At 47.2% G+C, this 19908-nt stretch overlaps 1 protein-coding gene across 1 annotated transcript in view; it reads left to right on the plus strand.

Moving 5' to 3' along the window:
- The window catches only part of BARX2 (BARX homeobox 2), a 33740-nt gene extending 15612 nt beyond the window's left edge, over positions 1 to 18128 (plus strand). Inside the window, exons 2-4 of the mRNA XM_032709695.1 lie at positions 12704 to 12998; positions 15996 to 16080; positions 16835 to 18128. Of these exons, the coding sequence (XP_032565586.1) occupies positions 12704 to 12998; positions 15996 to 16080; positions 16835 to 17089 (635 nt within the window). The 3' untranslated portion in view covers positions 17090 to 18128. The remainder of the gene's footprint in view (positions 1 to 12703; positions 12999 to 15995; positions 16081 to 16834) is intronic.
- The last annotated feature ends 1780 nt before the right edge of the window (positions 18129 to 19908 follow it).

A 19908-nucleotide genomic window follows, 5' to 3' on the forward strand; every position in this document is an offset into this window, starting at 1 on the left:
ACATTAAGGCAGTGTCAGGGTTGGAAACACTGTGCCCAATGTCCACTTTCCCCAAAATCTACACCAAGTGAGCAAATCTTTGTTCTTTTGGTGCTTTAAGGGACAGGGTAAAGTTGGTGGGAATGTGACAATATTCCCATCAGCCTGGAGCTGTTTCTAGCACAAGTGGGAGCTGCACACCCACTCACTGGGGGAGGGCAGAAAGGGCTGCATTGTTATTTTGCCTGTTGACTTCTCTGATTGGTATTTAAATGAGATTATGGAGGCCCAACATACCTGTGGAACAACGGTGACTGTGCATTCCACAGTGACAGAGCCATGGAGATTTACAGGGAAATAGATGTGCTGATGGGTGAGAACCAAGGCTTGGACTCCAAACCCTCCAAATCTTAGATTGAGGGAGGGGTTACCACCTGGATCCCTGAATCAGAGTGTTTCTAGATTGGAGCTGTCAGGAACAGTTGTGCTTCTAACATTTCTGCCCATAATGGCATTAATTCACAGTTAAAGCTGGCAGAATTTGGGCACTGTTGAAACCTAATTCCATCCCTTATGATTAATTAGGGCCTGTCTCCACCCAAAGTTTAATCTTTATTTGTCTGGTGATGTGAAAACAGTCTCCTTGGCTGACTTCCTATCAGAACAGAAAAAAACATGCAGGCTGATGTTGGACATGAGAGGGGGCTTGTATTTGGAGCTTGTATTTGGAATCTCAGAATGTTTTGGGTTGGAAGGGACCTTAAGGTTTATCCAGTCCTACCTGCTGCCATGAGCAGGAACACCTTCCACTAGCCCAGGTTGCTCCAAGCCCTGTCCAACCTGGCCTTGGACACTTCCAGGGATGGGGCAGCCACAGCTTCTCTGGGCAAGAGTAGCTCAGGACACCTAGAGTTCACCAGCTGGAATTTCTGGCTCATCCTTCTCTCACAGCTGTGGTGACTGGGAGAACCTCGTCATTGCTTTGCTGACACGGACATGGTTTCACACCTCCAAAGCACTTTGCAACTCCAGATGGACATTTTTCTCATAGAACTGCTGATTTTGGATGTGTCCTTTTAGGGACTGCCCATTCTTGATACATTTTCCCAGCCTGCTTTTTGAGATTGGATGAATTTCAGTAAGAGTGAAACTTGCCTTGTGTTTCAGCTGAAAAAGACCAAAACGCCACCGACGCTGAAATGAATGACCTGAGCCTTGGCTACTACAAATCAAGCTGGAACAGACAGTGCAACCTGACTTAGAGTGGGCTGAGTGGCTGTTTGGAGTCCTCTAGGTCCTTCTCCACCAAGAAATGGGCTGTTCTGGTTGTTGAGCTTTCACCCTGTGCTCTGCTCACAGTGACAGGACACATGTGATGTGCTGCCTGACAGGCTCTTTCCACAGTGTCTGTAGGACTGAGCACGGCTTTCCTTGTCCTCACTCACTCACTCCTGGGCCATAGGGCAGGCTAATTAAACACAGTTTGCCTGGAGATGGGGGTGCAACCCTTGGGAGTATCCAGCTCCCGGTGTCCATATGGAGCAGCTACGGCTGCAGATGTGTGTGGGGGTGAAACCATGACTGAGGGGTCTTGCAACATCTCCAGCTCATGACTGACTGTACACAATATAAATAGACCTGAAGTCAAGGATGCTGCTTCGGGGTTGAAGTTGCCAGCACTGATTTTTATATTCCAGAATAGTTGGCAGAAAAGTTTCTATAAACTGGAAATTCAGCTGTATTTTTTCCTCCATCCAAAACGTGAAAGCTTAGCTGTCGGTTTTGGGTTAAGGTTGAATAGAGGGGGTGACATGGGTGTGCTGTTACTTGATGTGAAGGGAGTAAAAATAGCCATGCCCTGTGCTGGTGGAAGCTGTGACATAGTCTTTGTCAGCTTATTCAACCAAAGAGATCAGGTTTTGAAGGAAATGCTGTTCCAAGGTGCTCTAGATTCTGATAATGGGGCTTGAGCTTCCTGGAATAACTCTGTGATGTGCATTAATGCTCAGCTTTGTTCCCCATCTCTCCTCCTTACCCAGCCACAAGTGCTGGGTTACAATCACTGATCTAATTGGCAGCCACAAAGGACGGGCAGGCTGTGAACAAAACCTGCTCATATATCATTTGCATCCTTCTAAATTGCATTGTTTGTGCAGCTGTTTGGCCAAATTGGCCACAGAGTTTATTTTCATCCATAGAGAAAACAGAGATGAGTTTTCTCTCTGCTAGGGCAGATGTAAGATCAAAGAATCATATATGCAGCTCAGAGAGACCAACCTCTCTGCTAAATGTGTCCTAATGGGGGCAAGATTATTAATAAAGCAACCCTTGAGATGATAAGCCACAGTTATAAGAGGCAGAGGCTTTGCCAAGATGTGACAGGTCCCTTTCAGGTTAACAGTGGGACTTGCTGAAGTCTCCCTTTCATTTCAGCCAGGAGGAAAAGAGGGGGATGTCTGTGTATTTTAAACACAGATCTACTATTCTCCTGAGAAGAAAAAAGCATTTTCCAAAAGATCCATCAGGCAAAATTTACACAGTGTTGGGAAACAATTGCACTTTCTTCCTTCCCATGTGTCACTCAGCAGCGTGTTTTAGAGCTCGGAGCAGGAAGAGGTGGTGATATTTATGGGCAGCTCTCTGCTGGAGCTACACAAGGGTGGGCTTGAGAAACCTGAAGAGTGCTTTTGTGTGCACAGCCAGTCAGCTGGCCAGGGCTGGTGTTTGCTTATGGATGTTGTGATAATAATTAACAGAGCAGGAAGTGAGGGGCTGATTGATTTATGCGCTCATGGCATTGTGCCTTTGAACTTGGACAGAAACTGTGAAATCCTGAGAGGAGGCAGATTTATTTCTCAGATGTGTGAGGATGCAAGAATGGCCATAATGTGTGAGCCCCAAGTCCATATAGACTCGGAGCTTGGGTGGTGGCCAGGCAGGGATGCTCAGGGAGCCACAGAAAGCACAGAACGTGACTTACCCTTCCATTAAACTCCACCCTCTCAGTTCTGATGAGCTGTTTCTCGATCCAAGTCCAAATCTTGCTCCTTGACCAGTGACACCTTCTGGACAGAGGATTGGATTTGGCCTCCTGCGTTGCTCCCCAGTGCCCCTGATGTCTGGTCATGTCTGTCATCAGGGAAGACAGAACCTTGCTTCACCGTAAGCTGAGACACCCTGAGAGTTGTGTCATCCCAGCACCGTGTTCCTCCTCCCCCTAGGAGCCAAGACCAGACTCCCTGTAAAGCCATTCTGTCATCCTTTGGCTACTCTGCTTGTTCAGTGTGGGTCCAACTGGTGATGAGCTCTAGAGCTGAGCCTTATCCTTGGGAATGGAAGGAACTCTTGGCTGATGTGTTTTAACGTGACTCAATCCAACAGAAGGAGCTTCAGGTTAATGGAGCCCAAGTGTCCCTTGGTACAGATCTGGTGGCTCCTGTCCCAGGAACTCCCCTGCCCTCCTGAGTACTGTCATTTATGGGGATGTCCTGGTGGTTATTTCCCTGGGACTGGTGTGGTCTTGTCTTAGAACTCCCTTGGAGTCCCACCAGTGAGGGTCTGGAATGGAGATTCACTTCCAAACCCACCATCCCTTGGGAGATGTTTTCAACTCTGATGGCCTTGGGCCCATATATCCCAGTAGGAGATATTAGGGCAGATCTGCTTGTGTTCAGTGCACCTCCTTTCCCACTGAGTAGGATTTAAAGGAATCATCAGCTAAAGATGAGGAATCCCAGACAGATTCCCTCTGTGTAGCCTCAGACAAAGAGCAGGACCTCTCTGAGCCACCCTTAGTTTGGCTGGAGGGTGTGGGTTTGGGTCAAAGGAGGCACCCACCCAAAAGGCAGGTTGTCATTTGAGTACGTGGAGCAGAATAATTCAGAATAGAGCAGTGGTGTGTGTTCTGATTCATTCTGCACTGATGAAGCCACGTTTGCTGCAAAGGATTTCTGGAGTGCTGGCCAAATAGATTCTTTAAATGCTTCTTTAAAACAAAATAAATCTTCTTTATGTATACATTTTCCTCTTCACTGAGGATCTGACACGGTCCTGGCACACTCCCCTGCTTGACAGACAGCCTGGAAGAAAGGCTGTGTGTGCAAGGAGAGCAACCCATGGCACCCAGGTGGAGATGGCTTATCTCCTTCCGGAAACTGGGAAGAAACTCGGCAGCTGAGCATTGCTGGGATACCAGGGAACCATGGCACAGTAACAGCCCCAGGACAGCAGCATAGCCAGGCCTTCTCATCTCCTCCCCCTCTGATGGCCCTGAACAAAGGCAGCTGGTCAGAATGGTGATCACCAGCCCTGCCAGGAGAGCCCTAATGCCATCCCTCAGGGATCTGCCAGCCCTGGAGGCACTGATGCTGTAGGAGAGTTTTGGAGTGTGGTTTTAGCATAGATGCTTGCCCCCCATGCAGCCCTGTGTAAGGCAGGGTGTTCCACATCTGCCCTGGCAGCAGGGAATGGGATGAGTCTCAGTCAGGGAGGCTCTTGGGCTCCTCAGTTGTTCAAGGCCAATTACTTACTGTGGTACAGGGCCTTAAACATATAAAAACCCCCAATATGAATATTAAATGTCATTATTAAGTCAGAATAATTACATTACTAGTTGGTTTTTGTGGAGGCCTGTGGCACACACACCTCACACCCTCCAAACTTACTCATTACTGTTATGTGGAAGTTGATACATTGCTAATGGGGACAAGCTTGAAGAGGAAAATCTGGATCTCACAGCTCCAAGGCCTGAGGAAATTTCCTTTGTGGTTTTGAAATTGGGTTGAACTCAACCACAGCTCAAAGTGCTCCAGCTGTGTCCAGCTCCATCATCCCCAGGGAGCTGTTCTGGAAGTTGCACGGGGAGAGATACTTTGGGGAAGAGCATCTTTTAATTTAATGTTTACAGATACCAGTGGTTTTGTTTGAAACTGAGTGAGCTGAAAACCTACTCTCTCAAAAAACTGATTGGAGAAGGGATTGTTCTCTTAGGGAAGGCAAAACAGGACTCCTGGATGAGTCCCAATTTTCTCCCACTGAGAAGCTGATGTCAAAATGTACCATTTGATCAGATGCCACTTATTTCTGCCACTCACACTTGGCTCATACAGAAGGTGCAGGTCCTGAAAGAACTGGCTTTCAGTCAGAATGCCTGTAGAAAGGATTGTTTTAGCTGTGCTAAAATTAGCTGCACTGATTTTCTTTTTTTTTTTTTTTTGTTTTCTGTGTTCCCTCTGTGGACACACACAGGTGAAATCCTGGCTCCACAGCAGCTCATGGGCATTTTGCCGTGGCCACCAGTTGGGTCTGGATTCTTCCACAATGGGGAGAAACCAGCTGCTACCCAGCAGACTTTTTGCTGCGTTGTAGATTTGCATTTAATTTTTGCAAGACTCTTGGTCCTTGTCGGGCTAATGGGGTTCATTGCAGTCCAAATAGAACGTGGTGTGAACTGTACCTGCAGTCTTTGATTGAGGAGCAATTAAACTTTCCTCCAAGGAACCTCTCTGATGCTATTTTGGAGCCCCAACAGCGTCTGTTTGTGTTCCAGCTCTGCACTTAAGATTTCAGGGTTGAGAGCTATGCTTTCCTGTGGCCTCCGTGACATGATTCCCATGGAAATTTTGTCTCTGTGCATTTGGATTGAGTCTTGAGACTATTTTTGGAAGCTCTCAAAATGTCCCAGAAGTGCCCTTCACCTCTGCTCTTGTGTAAAGACTTTGACTCCAGCTTAGCTACAACTGGTTTTCATGTGTAACCAAAGAAAAAGAGAACAAGTAGAAAAAGAAACAAACCCAAAGACAATTCTCCTTTCTCAAAACAGGGTTAATTCTCAGTGACTGAGCTCTGAGTGCTGGAGAAGAGGAATTGCAATAAAGAGCACTTTCAAGCACTCCCAGTGTTTCCAGGATTCCTATTTAATATGCAATAATCATAGAAAAATCTGATTATAGAGTTGAGAAATTGGCACCTGTAAAGGCTCTGAGGATCTCCTGCAGGTTTTCCAGCGATTCCAATATTCAAAGAGGTGTAGGAAGTGTAAAAGAGTATCAGAGGGTTGTCTTACAGTAAGACTGGAAAGAATGAGAAGAGAATCAATGTCTGAACTGGTCAATACAAGGGTTCCTTACAAATCACCTGCCACCACATCTCTGGCCAAGCTTTTTTTGCAAGGGTGCTGAAAACATTGAAGTCCATACATAGGTATCACCCCTGGGCTGGAGGCTCATTTGCCTTGTGGTGACAGCTTTAGGAAGACTTTGTGGCTGTGCCTGGACCTCCAGCCCATTCCAAGAAGACACGAGGCGTGTCCAGTCCTGGAAGCCGCTCTGTGTCCATGTGTTCCCAGGGCAAACACCCAGGCCCATGTGTAGTGTGTGGGAGCTGTGGAGCTGCCAACACAGTGCTCACAGCCTCCCTGGCCCACCCCTGCCCAGAAATCCTGGGCTCCGGTCCCATTCTGGGGACGGCTGAGAGATCTGTGTTCCCACCACACACAGGGCAGACATCACCCTTCAAACCTGGCATTCAAGTGTTAATGGCAGTGCTCCAGACTGGATCTTGGGCTGTTCACAAGGAGTCTGGCAGACCTGGTTATTGCCCTCCTAAGCACTTGTTCCTAAGGGGATATGAATTTACCTGGTATATGCACAGCCCTCCGCTGTTCTCGTTCCTTGTGCCTCTCTGTCCTTACCAGGGTGCTTGGTGGAGCACAGCATTGGTCCTGGGAGGAACCTGATGCAAGCTGATTCTAACAGTTAATAGAGAAGAGACCCTCATGTCTGGGAACTGCTCAGTGCCTGAGCCTGGTGCAGATGGAACAGAGAAGGTTTAAATCCAATGTCACCACAAACAGATGGGCTGGGGTCACATCTGAGCACAGCAAGGGCTTTGCTGCCCTCAGTGGGGTTTCTGATGGACAAGAGAGGTGCTGCAGGTCCATGTGGTGCCTGCTGGCTGAGGAAGCTCAGCAGAGGAGCACAGCCCTTGTGCAAGAGTCCTGTCAGGTCCCTGGTCAGCCTTTGGCAGCTCTGGCAACCCCCAGCCAAGGCCAAGGAGCCCACTCTGACCCAGAGAACGTCCCATGTCCTGGGCACACAGTGGGCACCTGGCTGTTGTCTTCAGCCACTTGGTTCCTGGGCCATGTTGAGTTTCTGGGCTGTACCAGCTCCCTGCTCAGCCCTGGCTCCGCTGGTAAAATCCAGCCAAGATCCATGAGAGTGGCATGGCTGGCAAATCCAAGCCTTTGGGGCTCTGTGGTGGAAAAAGGAGATGTAACACCCTCCCCACTAAAGAAACTGTGTGTGGTTCAACTAATTCTCAACATTTCCTTGCTTCCTTTGCTTTCTTTGCTTCACTCAGGGCTTGCTCCTCCCTGTCAGGAGGCTGCCTGCTCCTTCAGTAAAATGCAGCTCTTTGCTAAATGAACTCAACTCCTTCTTGATTTCCTTTTGTTTGACACTCAGGAGATGATGGATTTATAGACCTTCCTGAGTCGTAAGTTCATTTTCTTTTATTATTTGCCTTTCAGTGCAGCCCATTCTGACTGAGATTTCATTCTGCCTCCGAGCAGGGTTGACCTGCCAAGAGGAGCTGATCCATAAATCTTTCCTTCCTTTTGCTTTCTTTCTTTCCAAAACAGCATTAGTTGAGTTTGCCTGGGAGGAAAACTGTTCTGCCATTGCCGGCAGTCAAACAGTGCAACTAATTAGTGCTTTCCCTTTTCCCTTCCCTTTAGTCTGTGTCTGCTGGGGTTGAAATTAAGCCAGGGAGGAGGAGGAGGAGGGAGGGAAAAAGAAGGGGAGAAGATTTGTTTGAAGTACTTATTTTTAATTAAAACTTTTGCAAGGTGATTTGATGTAGTGGTGGTGATACACACTGTGTCATATCTAGTGGTGAGAAGGAATTTAAAGAAAGCAGGTGAGTAGAGATGGCTTCAGGTTGGTCATCTGGTCTAGCACCTTGTGGATGTTGCTGCTGAAGAGCAAAACAAGTGAGAAAAAAATCTTTGGATATATTAAATCCCAATATATTTATAGGACAAATATTTTACATATAATTAGGAAACAGGAGTCCAGGGTTCTCCCAGACCTGTGTGGTTTGAGTGAGTCAATTCATTTCAAGGTGGTGTGTCAGTGCTTAGTTAGATCTATTATTCACTGCCCAGGGCTGCCAACAGAGATCAATTTAAACAGTAAAATGTTTTCAGATAGTAAAAAACACTCTGCAGATCCGATGTCCTTTTTGTTTTTAGCTCTTGGTTGGTTCAAGCAGCAGACTGGCCAGATGTTGACTTTATGGAATGGACAAGAGCTTTCGTGCCACTTGGAACTGAGGTTATTCAAATCCTTAAAAAAAGAACTCCGGGAAAAATTCTGTTGTTGAGGCAGCACTGCCTCAGTTGTGAGCGATGTGAAGTGTGGATTACATTAATGCTTCCCAAGCATTTAGCAGCAAAGTGAGCCCAAGACCACCCCAGGCTTTGGGGTGATTAAGACTATTCCAATAGATAAAACTGGGACTTTTCTGAATGAAGCCCCTGTCCCTGTGAAGAGCACTGAGACCTCCTGAGTCCTAAACTACTGTTGGATTCGGTGTTGCACTGGGGGTCTCTTGGTTGTTTTTGATGGAAACAGTAACCCACAGGAAGTGTGTTCCTAGGGTAGCAAATTCCTCACTTTCTGGCTTTTGTGGGAAGCTTTTTGGTTTTCATGTGCAAAAGACTAATGGAGCAGGCCTGGAAAAGGTGCTCAGACAACAGTGAGGGTGAGTACACATTGAAACAACAGCTGGAACTGCTGGGAAAGGCAGGGATGAAAAGGAAAGAACCCTTCACTTCCATTCATCCCACCCTGGGAGACAGAGCATGTCCCAACAGTGCTGAGCAGACAATAGCTCCTTGCCAGCATTTAATTTGTTGAAGATTAGGGAATTATTCCATTCTTATAATACCATGTCAGTCTTGAAATACCTTTGAACTCTGGGGGATGTGAAGTTTAGATCCAGCTCAGATTTCACAGTGTTTGGAAGGCATGGCTCAACCAGGGTGAGAACTGTATGGACGGTTTAAGGGGAGTCATGTTCATGGAGACAGTGGGCTGGCTCAACTTCAGCGGCCTCTGAACTGTGGGATAACTAGATCCAGAGCAGGACACTAAACCTGGGCTTTTTTTCTTTGGGATCTAAAAGCTGGCTAGTGCAAAGCAGGGGTCAGGGAGCTCTGGTTTGCTCTGTCTGCAAGGAGAGTTGGCTGCTAAAGCATTGCCCCCTTTCTGAGCTGGAGCTTCCCCCCTGAAAACATCTGCAGCCTTGAAGCCCTATGTTTCTCTAGATATCATCCTTACTCCACGCCCCAACCACACTGTGTCCTCCTCAGGCTGAGGGTAGAACACTGAGCTTGGATAAGCTGGGCTCTACATCAGCAGGCGATTTCATTATTTATGATGGTTTCTAAGAGCTCTGTCACAACTGTTGGTGTCAAACCATAAGCAAAGGCTTCTCTTAGGGACATGGATGATGAACATATACATGACACTTGGTGTCAACAGCCTCCCAGATCTGTTCCCCACCTGGAGCTCGAAGCAGCTCAGCAGTTACAAACCACAACTCGCGCACGAGTCACACAGCAGTTTCAGAAGGGCTGTAAATAAATTTGTGTCCTGACGTGGGCACCAAAAATAAGCCTGTGCTGAGCCTTTCTGAGCCTTGGGCCAGGGCACAGCTGCTGCTGAACGTTTGGGAAAACGAATCCCCTCATTCAGGTGCTCAACACTTGAAAACACGGATCTGAACAAGTGCAGTGTCATCTGCTGCTCTAATAACCGAGCACTGTCGGACCCTGCAAAAACAGCCAAGTCCTTGCTGCTGAGCAGGCAAGGAGCAAGGCAGTTCTTTTCATCCTCATCCTACTGGTTATTAGAAAAACAGGCTGAAGAGACTTTTCTCTTTGGTTAAGGTAGAGCATAAGCTCTGGGACTACTGTAACTATCCTCCCCTCACTCCAAGCAGTCCCATGTGCTGCTGCCACGGCTTACAGGAAAGCAAATATCCCTGGTTGCTCTGATATCAAATAGCTTTTGCTGACCTCCCTTGAAGAAAGTTCCTTGTAAAAATCCTTTTGTCCAGAGGTTTCAGTCACTTGGACCCTTACAGGGCTTTCTGAGCTCTGGTGATTTTTACTCCTCAGTAATTTTGTGTTTTATGGAGAGCCCTGCTGGAAATATACGGGGCTACAAGGGTAGAAGTATCAATTAACCAGTGCCAAAAGCCACCCAAGAGCAAGGAGAGGAATGGGACAGGCTATGGGATACAGCTTGGAGGATAAACTTGTAGAGGAGCAGGAGCTCTGTGATGGGCAAGTTTGAACCAGGACCCCATAACAGCAGGATAAGGGAGTGTAGTAAGGCTGGATCCACTCCTTCAGGGAGTAACGTAGGGCATCAGTTTTCAGTCTCCTTACTCAGAGCAGGGTGGAACTGAGATCTGTGAAGCCTCTTCTCTTAGATCCTCTGTGAACAGGAGCAGCGGTGCAGGGCTGAGCACCAGCTGAAGACGCCAACACAGCTCACGGCTCCCCCAGGAACATCGTGGTGAAGGTGGCTTCAGGGTTCCTGCAGGGCACTCTGGCAATGGAGGAGCCCTTCAAGAAGGGAAGAGGGGCTGGTTCTTTTTGGCATATTTGGCTGAAAGAGAGGAAATGGTCTGTTCCATTGGTGGGTCGGCATATTTTCGTTATCCCAGGTGTCAGTGGGTGCTGACGAAGAGGACACAGGATATGGGAGCAGGCTCTGGTTTACCTTTGTGTAACTGGCTGGTGTCAGAGGGTGCAGAAGTATCAGAGAGCACGGGATTAGTAGTGTAAAACAAAGGACAGCGTGCTCTGTCCTTATTTACGGTCTTTGAACAGCCACAGAGGTTGTAAATCAAGGCAGAGTTTCTGCCAGGTCCCTCAGTGATGCTGTAGATCAGCACAAATACACAGAAAGAAAAGGTAGGTAAAGCTTTACACAAGCTAAATGTTGGCTGGGCAATTCTGATCTCATCTCTCAAGTACTTCCTTGGTGGTTTAAACGGAAGACTTTCAATTCAATGGAAATATTTTGAGTTTTGGCATTGCAGAGATGTGGAGGAGAAAGGATGATTTAAGTTGCAGTCTGTCTAAACCCCAGTCTGTAGTCATGGTCGTGCTCACATCCCAGTCTGTTGGGATTCACAGTGCTTTGGCAATAGTTTCCCAAACTTGCTTTGTAAGTGCCTGGATTTTGCACAACTTGTCATGGTTGTGGAGAGAAGCAATGACCAACACTCTGTGGGATTCTTTGATGTCTCCTGAGCACCACAGCTTTCCTGGGACCTGGTTTCTGGGATCACAGCCCTTTACTCCGGGAGGAGAGTAAGGAATACAGGTCACCAGCAGGCCAGGCTGGGAACTCCTCTCTTCCACAGTGAGGAGCTACTCACCACAACAGACTCATGAGGTCTGTAGATCATTATTTTCATTAGTGAGGGTTTCCCAATCAGGCCTGCTGGTGTAACACGTTCCTTTCCACAGCACCATTTATCTAAAGATCTCCAAATACTTTATGTACATTAAACTTTAATCCATGTTTTACCACCAGTGAAGTAGGTGAGGAGGATCATTTCCATTTGGCAAATGAGCGCAAGAAAGTGCCTTGCCCAAGACTCTGCAGGTTGGTTGCAAAGTTGTGGATCTGACAGTGAGTGTTTGTTTCCCGTATGTGGCCCTATTTCCCTGCCCAGATTTTAAAGGAACATTTGATTTCCTGGGGCTAAGGCTGAGCAGGAATCGGCCACAGCTGTAAATCAGAAGGCCTGATATGAATCAGAACTTCCTCTAGAGCTTGGGATTTGGATTTGTCATCCCAGAACGGCCCTGACCTGAAAGGATTGGAGCAGAACTGGTTCATTTATGGGGATGGTATCAACTAGTTGGTGCAAGTTGTGGAGTCAAGAGTCAGTGAAGAACTTTTGGGACCTATTCATCCTCATCTTCCTATATGGTCAGTGTGGACAATGGAGGCTGCAAGTGTGATTCATGTGATGCAGGGAATGAGCTGTGACTTAAACTGTGTTGTCTCTTGGCTGGAAGGGGAGATGAGGTGACTGTCTCAAGTGAACCCTGTCCTGGTGTCCACAGGGAAGCAAAGTTGGGAACTGAATGGGGACAGATTTCAACATTTGCTTGAAGTTTCATCTCTTGTGGTAATTAGACGTGACTTCATTGGGGTGTGTTATAACAGCCCCTACAAAGAGAAAAACTAGTCAGTGGAAAGGCAATCCTTCCTTCCCTGGGCTGACCTAGCAAGACCCCCCCGCCCAAGGAAAGCTGTGCAACTTGGGAGAATCACAGAGTAGGGGAGGTTGGAAGGGACCTCTGGAGATCATCCAGTCCAACCCCCTTGCCAAAGCAGAGTGACCTAGAACAGGTGACATAGGAATTCGTCCATGTGGGAAGGAACAGGCCAGAGAGGGGAACTGAGTTGCTTGTGGTCATTTGGGGATGGTCCCATGCAGGGCTGAGGGTTGGACTCCATGATCGTGGTGGGACCCTTCCAACTCAGCATGTTCTGTGATCCTGTGATTTAACAAGCGAATGACAGAGCCAGGACAGCTATTCCTGTCTCCCTCCTGTCCCCAAGTGCTCCCACCACTTGAACACGTTGCCACTGAAGTGACCTTTCTCCCCCTCTGCTTCCCTCCCTGCCAGGTTCCCCCCTGCGGGCATATCCCCTCATCTCCGTCATCACCAGGCAGCCCTCCGTGGTCCCCCCCCTGCTCCCCGCTGCCACCAGCTCCCGGGTGCTGCCAGCCCAGCCCTGCCCAGGCCCTGGGGGCTCGGAGCCCGTGGCCAGCGAGGCCCAGGGCAGCAGCGAGTCGGAGGCAGAGCAGCCCACGCCCAGGATCAAGAAGCCGCGCCGCAGTAGGACCATCTTCACCGAGATCCAGCTCATGGGCCTGGAGAAGAAATTCCAGAAGCAGAAGTATCTCTCTACCCCTGACAGGTAGGTCAGTGGCTCACAGCAGGATCAAGGATGAAAAGAAGGGCTGCTCCAGCCCTGCTCAGCTGTCCCCACACTGAACACTCCCTGCGGATGTGCTGCCTTCTGGCTCCACAGAGAGGTCTCCGCATACCATATGGGCAGACCATAAAATCACAAAATGGGCTGTGTTGGAAGGGACCCTCAAGGATAATCAGTCCAACTCCTGGCCCTGCCCAGACACCCCAACAATCCCACCCTGTGCTCAGAGTGTTGGCCAAATGCTCCTGCAGCTCTGGCACTTCAGAGCACAGGGGGATGGCACCAAAGGAAAACAAAACTTTGGAGCTGGTGAGTTTTTGATGAAGATTGAAGTAATACAACCTCATTCCTTCCTGTCCTACCTTTCATGATGCAGATTTCCCCAAATCATTCAAAGGTGGACAGCACTCAGTTTAACTTACAGCTCTGCTGGGACTTGAGATCCAGATCAAACCCCTCCCCACTGCCAGCCCTGGGTGGGCAGGGCTGAGGAACACTCACAACATCCTCATGGGGATGGACCTGGCAGGAATTCAGCCCTCTGCAATCAGGAGCCTCCTGGACCAGCTCAGACCCAGGGCAGCTGCATGTTAGAGACTGGCTGCTGGGTGGCCAGATTCAAGTTCAAGGCTAACTTCTCCTGGGATCAAAGGTAGCAGGAATAGAGCACATCAGTGGAAATGCCAGCTGTGGTGTATGTGATTGGAGCAGGTCTCCAGGCTCAGAGGTACAGAGCAAGAGCTCTCTGTCTTTCCCACTCCTGCTGCACACTTGAAAAAAGACGAAGCCTGTCTTGCTCTGAGCTCTAGTGGGGGATGGTGTGTGTCCATGGCACCTGAGGGGTTGGATCTCCAGCTGGCTGCTGATCTGGCTCCATCCAGCACCTTGGGTAGCAATTCAGTGGGAAGGTGGTGTGTCCTGTCCATCAGCTTAGAAAACAGAGCCAGGGTTGCCTGGAGTTGACTTCTGCCTGCAAAGGCACAGGCAAGTTCCTTGTCATTTGAAGGAAAAGGTGAGTTCTTAGGGACTACTTGGCACCACATGGGCAAACCAAACTAAGAGAGGCTTTAGCTTTTTTAAAGCCTTTCAATTCTACTCTTCAAATTTTAGTTATAGGGAAAAGACCCATCCAATTTCTACAAAGTTTGTAAACCTAGAGAAGGTACAGGAAAAAGACCCATCCAATTCCTATGAAGTTTGTAAACCTAGAGAGGGTTTGAAAGGTACCCCAGCCCTGGATTTAAATTTAAACTGAAGATGGCATTCTCTGCTGCCTGTCACCAAAGCCAAGGGTCACAGCAAGACCAGATTTCCTGGCCATGGCCACCCTGTCTCACAGCAGAGTTCCTAATGCACTGACTCCTCACAGCTTCATTTCACAAGGTGGTTGACACTTGCTGAAGCCCTTCAGGCTGTTAATTAACATTATCATGTGACTGTTCCTTGGCTTTGTACACGTTTGGGGCTGACAAGCAATTCCTGTCCATGCACCACGTCCCCTGTGTTTGTTTCCTTGGGTTTCCAGGCAGTGCTGGTGACAGAGGTGTGTGGCAAGAGGTGGCACCCTGCTTGCAGGTAGTCAAAGAGTTACAGGACATGTGAACTAAGTCACCAAGAGTTGGCCAAGCTGTGCTTCTCTCTGTCAGCTCCTGGCTGGAAACGTGATGGCAAAACAGTGGATTGCGATCCATGTTCACTCCTGCAGTTTTTGGCCTGGAGAGAAGGTTGTACCCCTGAGAGAGCACCTGGAGCACCTGGTTTATTGGTAGTGAGGGAGTGTGGTGTGACAGGGAAACAACTGCCAGATTCTGCTCTTAAATATCAGCAATGGCATCTTAAATCAATGGGGTACAGACATTATGTGGTGGCATAATAAACCTGCAGGTCCAGAGTGATTCCAAAGCGGGGGAGAAGCAGGAATCCATGAGAGTGAGTTGGAGCCCAGGGAGGTGGTGTGGGGGATGTGGGTGCTTGCAAATACAAGTCTCGTTGCCCCAGGAGCCCAACTGAAACAACAGTTTTATTATGAAAAACTCAGCCTTGACAAATGTGCTCCCCCATCCAAAGGCGAGCAGATATTTGCCAAGAAGTCACAGAATCCAGAACACTTTGGAATGTGGCTCTGAGTTGGAGCTGTCCCACCTGCAGGACTCATGTGACTCTGTGGGGCACTTTCCTGGCATTGCTGAGGATTTCCAACCCCATCCCTTGTGCAATTCCATTACAAAACTGCCACATTCATGTGCTGTCACCTGTGGGGAAGGATCAGGAGTTACCCTGAGCTGCATTTGCCTCATATCCTGGGGTTTAATATAGAAATAATGAATGGCTTCACATGAACTTGCCTGGGTTAGAAATTTGTGGAGGATGAATGAGGATTACGGGTTGTCTGCCACTCAGACCCTGAAGCAAAACACACAAATAATGAATTCCCTTATAAGCCCAAATTGCCTACAATGGCAGAGTGCTGATGAAATGAATAGATTAAGATGTACCCCTGTTCCATTAGAAATGGGAAAGGATTATTATTTATGTAGGTAGTGAAGAAGAAATATGATACAAAGAGTAGCACTTTCAAAGGCAGACTGATGCTGGTGTCTCTTCCTACGTATTTGCTTCAAACAGCAGAGGCCTGTTTTTCAGGGATGTGATGTCCCTAAGTCATGGGCAAACACGGAGTGCCAGTGGTTGGAGTGCAGCAGGTCTGTGTTTCCAAGAGGGCAGGCAAACCCTGTGACTTCTAGGAGGAGAAAAGGGAACAGAGAGTCTCAAAACACCTAAATATTCCCATTTCTTCCATAGCAGCCTCTATCTTTACATCCTAAATTCATGGTATTTACTGCTTTTGTGGGACTGTTCTCAAAACAACAGATCAGAGGACACTGTTGAATGCTCTTACAGTGTTGGATTGACTGTACCTGGCATCTGAGCTCTTCTTGTCCTCTGTAAACTCATTTCAGTGTCTGTTTTGTCTCCCAGGCTCGACTTAGCCCAGTCCTTGGGGCTGACTCAGCTCCAGGTGAAGACATGGTACCAGAACCGTAGGATGAAGTGGAAGAAAATGGTGAGTGATTCCTTGTCATGTCCCCACGGTCCTTAAAAACTAGTTGCAAAAGAACAGATTTGAAAGCTGAGCATCCTGTCAGTAATTTGAGTCTATTTATACCAAGTTTGGTTTTATTATTGATCGTTTTTCCTAGAGATGGTCTCTTTTTTTAACGTGTTCATACTGCAGCATGTGTGGTGGGCAAGGGGGGACCACAGGCAGGAGGAAGGATACAAAGCAAAGGGATGAAAGAAATGAGAGTAGAACAGAGAGAAGAACCAAAATATCTCCCTCTGCATTTTTGGCACTCCTGTGATCTCAGTGCTTTGGGATTGGTTCTGCACACAGACAAAAAGGTTGTGTTGCTCTGCAGAAAACAGTGCAGTTTGGAGAGCTGATATCGCTAATTCCTGCCTTTCATCTCTTCTTTTCTCCTCTTTCACTTATTCTCAACTTCGTGGCCCTTTCCCAGTTAAAACCTTTTTAGAAAGGAGACCCATGCAATAAGTCCTGGTTGGGAACCACAATGCTGTGACATTCTCCAGTGGAGGTGTTTGTGAATTCTGATCTGGGAGAGGACATGCAGTTCTAGGCTGTTCCTTGGAATGTATGTGACAGTTACTGCTACTTCAAACCAATTTGGGATTAGCTTGGATACAGATCTTTGGCTGGAAGTCTTGCTGCTGCAGTGATGGTGTAAAGGGAGAGGGAATTAGACACAGGAACAGGATGGAGTTCAAGTTGATCCTGATGGTTCATCTCTTTGCTCCAGGTGCTGAAGGGGGGCCAGGAAGCTCCAACGAAGCCCAAAGGCCGCCCCAAGAAAAACTCCATTCCCACCTCGGAGGAGATTGAAGCAGAGGAGAAAATGAACAGCCAGGCCCAGAGTCAGGAGCCAGAGGGATCTCAAGCCCCTGAGGAGCCTAAACTGACAGAGGAGAAGCCAAAAGAAGCCTCATTGGAGACACAGAAGTCTCCAGAACATATACCAGAGTCCTCCTCAGAGGAGACTACACCACTAAGTTAAAAGGGAAAGAAAGGAGGGAAAAAGAAAAGCAAAAAAGAGATAAAAGAGAAAAACCCAAACCAAATATATATATATGTATATGTATATTTAAATATGTATGTAATGGTGTGTGTGTACATATATATATAAATATATATATATGTAGACCTTGTGCATAAGTCTAAAGATTGGTCACTTTGTGCCTTTGGGAATCAACCATCGTGGGCCAGGTGGAACAAAGACATCCCGTGGGAGTGGTGCCAACCTGTCCCTCTGGTGAGGAAGCTTTGGGATGGGGGCCTGAACATGATTCCAGGGAAAGCACATCTGGAACCCCAAGACAGCTCCTGGAGAGGTCCAGAAGAAGGTGGGAGGCAGAGGTGTGTGGTGTGGCTGGGTTGGAGGGCTCAGAGTGTTCTCTTGGCTTTATCCTTGCCCTGGAGTTGTGCAAAAGAACAAAGAGCTTGGCCTGGTCTCAGACCAGCGGCAGACAAGGAACGGGAGCTCCAACGGCACCATTTCCTCCTGTAACCAGCACTGATTTCTGTCAGGGATGGGCCCGACTTCAAACAACTCTAGGAAGGGGCTCAGCCCCCCAGGTTTGCTTTGGCCCAGGGTGAGCTCAAAGCTTCCAAAGGGAGATCCTCTCCCGGGTCAGGATTCCAATTGCATCTTTCTGGGTTGTTTGGGTGCTGTGTCTGAATTTGCAGTGATCCAGGATTAAACTTGGAATGAGATGAGGGTTTGGATTTCAGTCTGCTCCAAAAGCTTTGGGATGCTTGGATCTGGGATTTTTGCTTTGGGCCCACTTCTAATTTTTGTAGGTTTTTTTTTTTTTTTTTTTTTTTTAATGAACTTTTCAATGTTTTCAGGGTTTAGGCAGGATGATGAATTTCAGAAGTTGCTGCAGAAAGTTGGTGTTTGTTTAAGATGTGTGCCAAGAATAGATGTGCATCATGTTTCATAAAGTCTTGGTAAGGGTGCATTTTGCCCAAAGGCTGCAAGAGATGTATTAAGATAACCTTTATTTTTTAATTAAAAATTAAATATATAAATCAAACCGCTGTGGTGGTTGTTTCTCTTTCAGAGAGTCTCACTTCAGAGTGTTAGACAGGGACTTTTTTGGGCTTGTTTTTTCTATTCTAACAAAACCTGGAGAAAGGGGAGTCATCAGACTTTCCTGCACAGAAAGCTCTGTGTAAACTACTTGTAGCACCTTGCTACGGTGAGAGTGTAAATGCCACTTGTCACTGGGTGAATGTGCCAGACCCAGGGCACTATTTTCTGTCACCTCCCCTGCTCCAGTTTTGGACACCCAAATAATGTCTCTTTGTGACAATGTGAAGATGATTTCTGAATATCCCTTTTTTGGAGTGGTGGCAAGGATTACACCCAGAGATCTCCAGTGCCTTATCCAAGGAGAGCTGAGTGGGGAGAAAGGATTTCTTTTCTCCCCAGTTTCTTGCTCAGAGGTCTTTGGAAGTGTCTAATTACAGCTATGCATCAGCTCTGACATGGGATTACCTGAATCCAGTAATACTCAGGTGGTGAAACTCCAGCTGCCTTCAACCAAGCCAGGGTGGGACACGCTCCACTCACCGTGTGTTTAACACACAATAATCCACTTGGGAAAAGGCAGCTACTGCTTGAAGTGCATTTACAGGTTTGCACCTAAACCTAATCCAGACTTACCACAGCAAGGCTCATTTACAAAGAACTTGGAACCCCTCAGGTATTTGATGGCTTTTATGCTCCTTTTTCCTATGTGAGATGGAATGGGATAAAACATTTCCCTCTTGCCAGTTGTGTTGAAGACAGCTAGGAGCTGCAAAGTCTTTCCTCTGCCATTAAAATGCATCAAAATTTGGTTGTCTTTGGACATTTTTTCTTTCCACGGAGCCCTGACAGGCTCATGACAGGCACAGTGAGAGGCAAAGGTGGTGGGGCAGGATTTTGGCACTTGCCTGGAGTGTGTTGTTTGCACATTTTTATCCGTCCATGTCTTTTTTCCCCTTTTCTTTCCAGAACTGTGCTTTAGTTCAACCGTATCTATTGGCCTTGAAATGGCATTTAATTTAAAAAAGGCCTATAGCCTGTTTATACAGGAATTAGATTAGATGGTCTCTGAGATCCATAATCATCTTCTATTGTTCTTGGATAGTGGCATCAGCACTCTTATCTCAAAATAAAATGTTTGCACAAGTCTGAAATGCCACAGTACTCGGGGAGGGTGAGAGCAATTTACTGGAAATAATTTGTCTAATAGTGAGTTTCACCATCAGATTACAAAAAAACCCTGTGCAAGAATCTCTACTCCATTGACTTATAAGCCTGAATAATTGATTAAATCAAATTTTACATGCAGAACATTCTAGAAACAAAAAGCTGACTGTCAGGGAAGGCATCAAAGATATTTTAACTTGTCTGAGTTCAAAGTGAAATATAGTGAATCTGTTCTCAAGGCCAGGCTAGACAAGGCTTGGAACAACCTGGTCTATGGAAGGTGTTCCTTCCCATGGCAGGGGCTGAAATGGGATGAGCTCTAAGATCCCTTCCAGCCCAAATCATTCTGGGATTTTATTAATTTTTCAAGATAAATTTCAGAGGTGTGTTTTAAACACAGCATTTTGGGAATTTCAGTGTTTAGCCTTTCATTCAACTCAAGCATATTCCATACAATAATAATGAGCGTGGGTTTGGTGGTTTTTTTGCTTTTTGTCCCAATGGATTTGTCTAAATTACTGAAGAATTTTGATAGATTTAGGTAAGAAGAAACAGAGGGGGAAAATCATTTTCTTGCCCAGAACTAGGAAGTGGTGTGTGGGGTTTCTGCACTATCC

This window comes from Chiroxiphia lanceolata, chromosome 23 (assembly GCF_009829145.1).
Source record: "Chiroxiphia lanceolata isolate bChiLan1 chromosome 23, bChiLan1.pri, whole genome shotgun sequence".
Classification (NCBI taxonomy): Eukaryota; Metazoa; Chordata; class Aves; order Passeriformes; family Pipridae; genus Chiroxiphia; species Chiroxiphia lanceolata.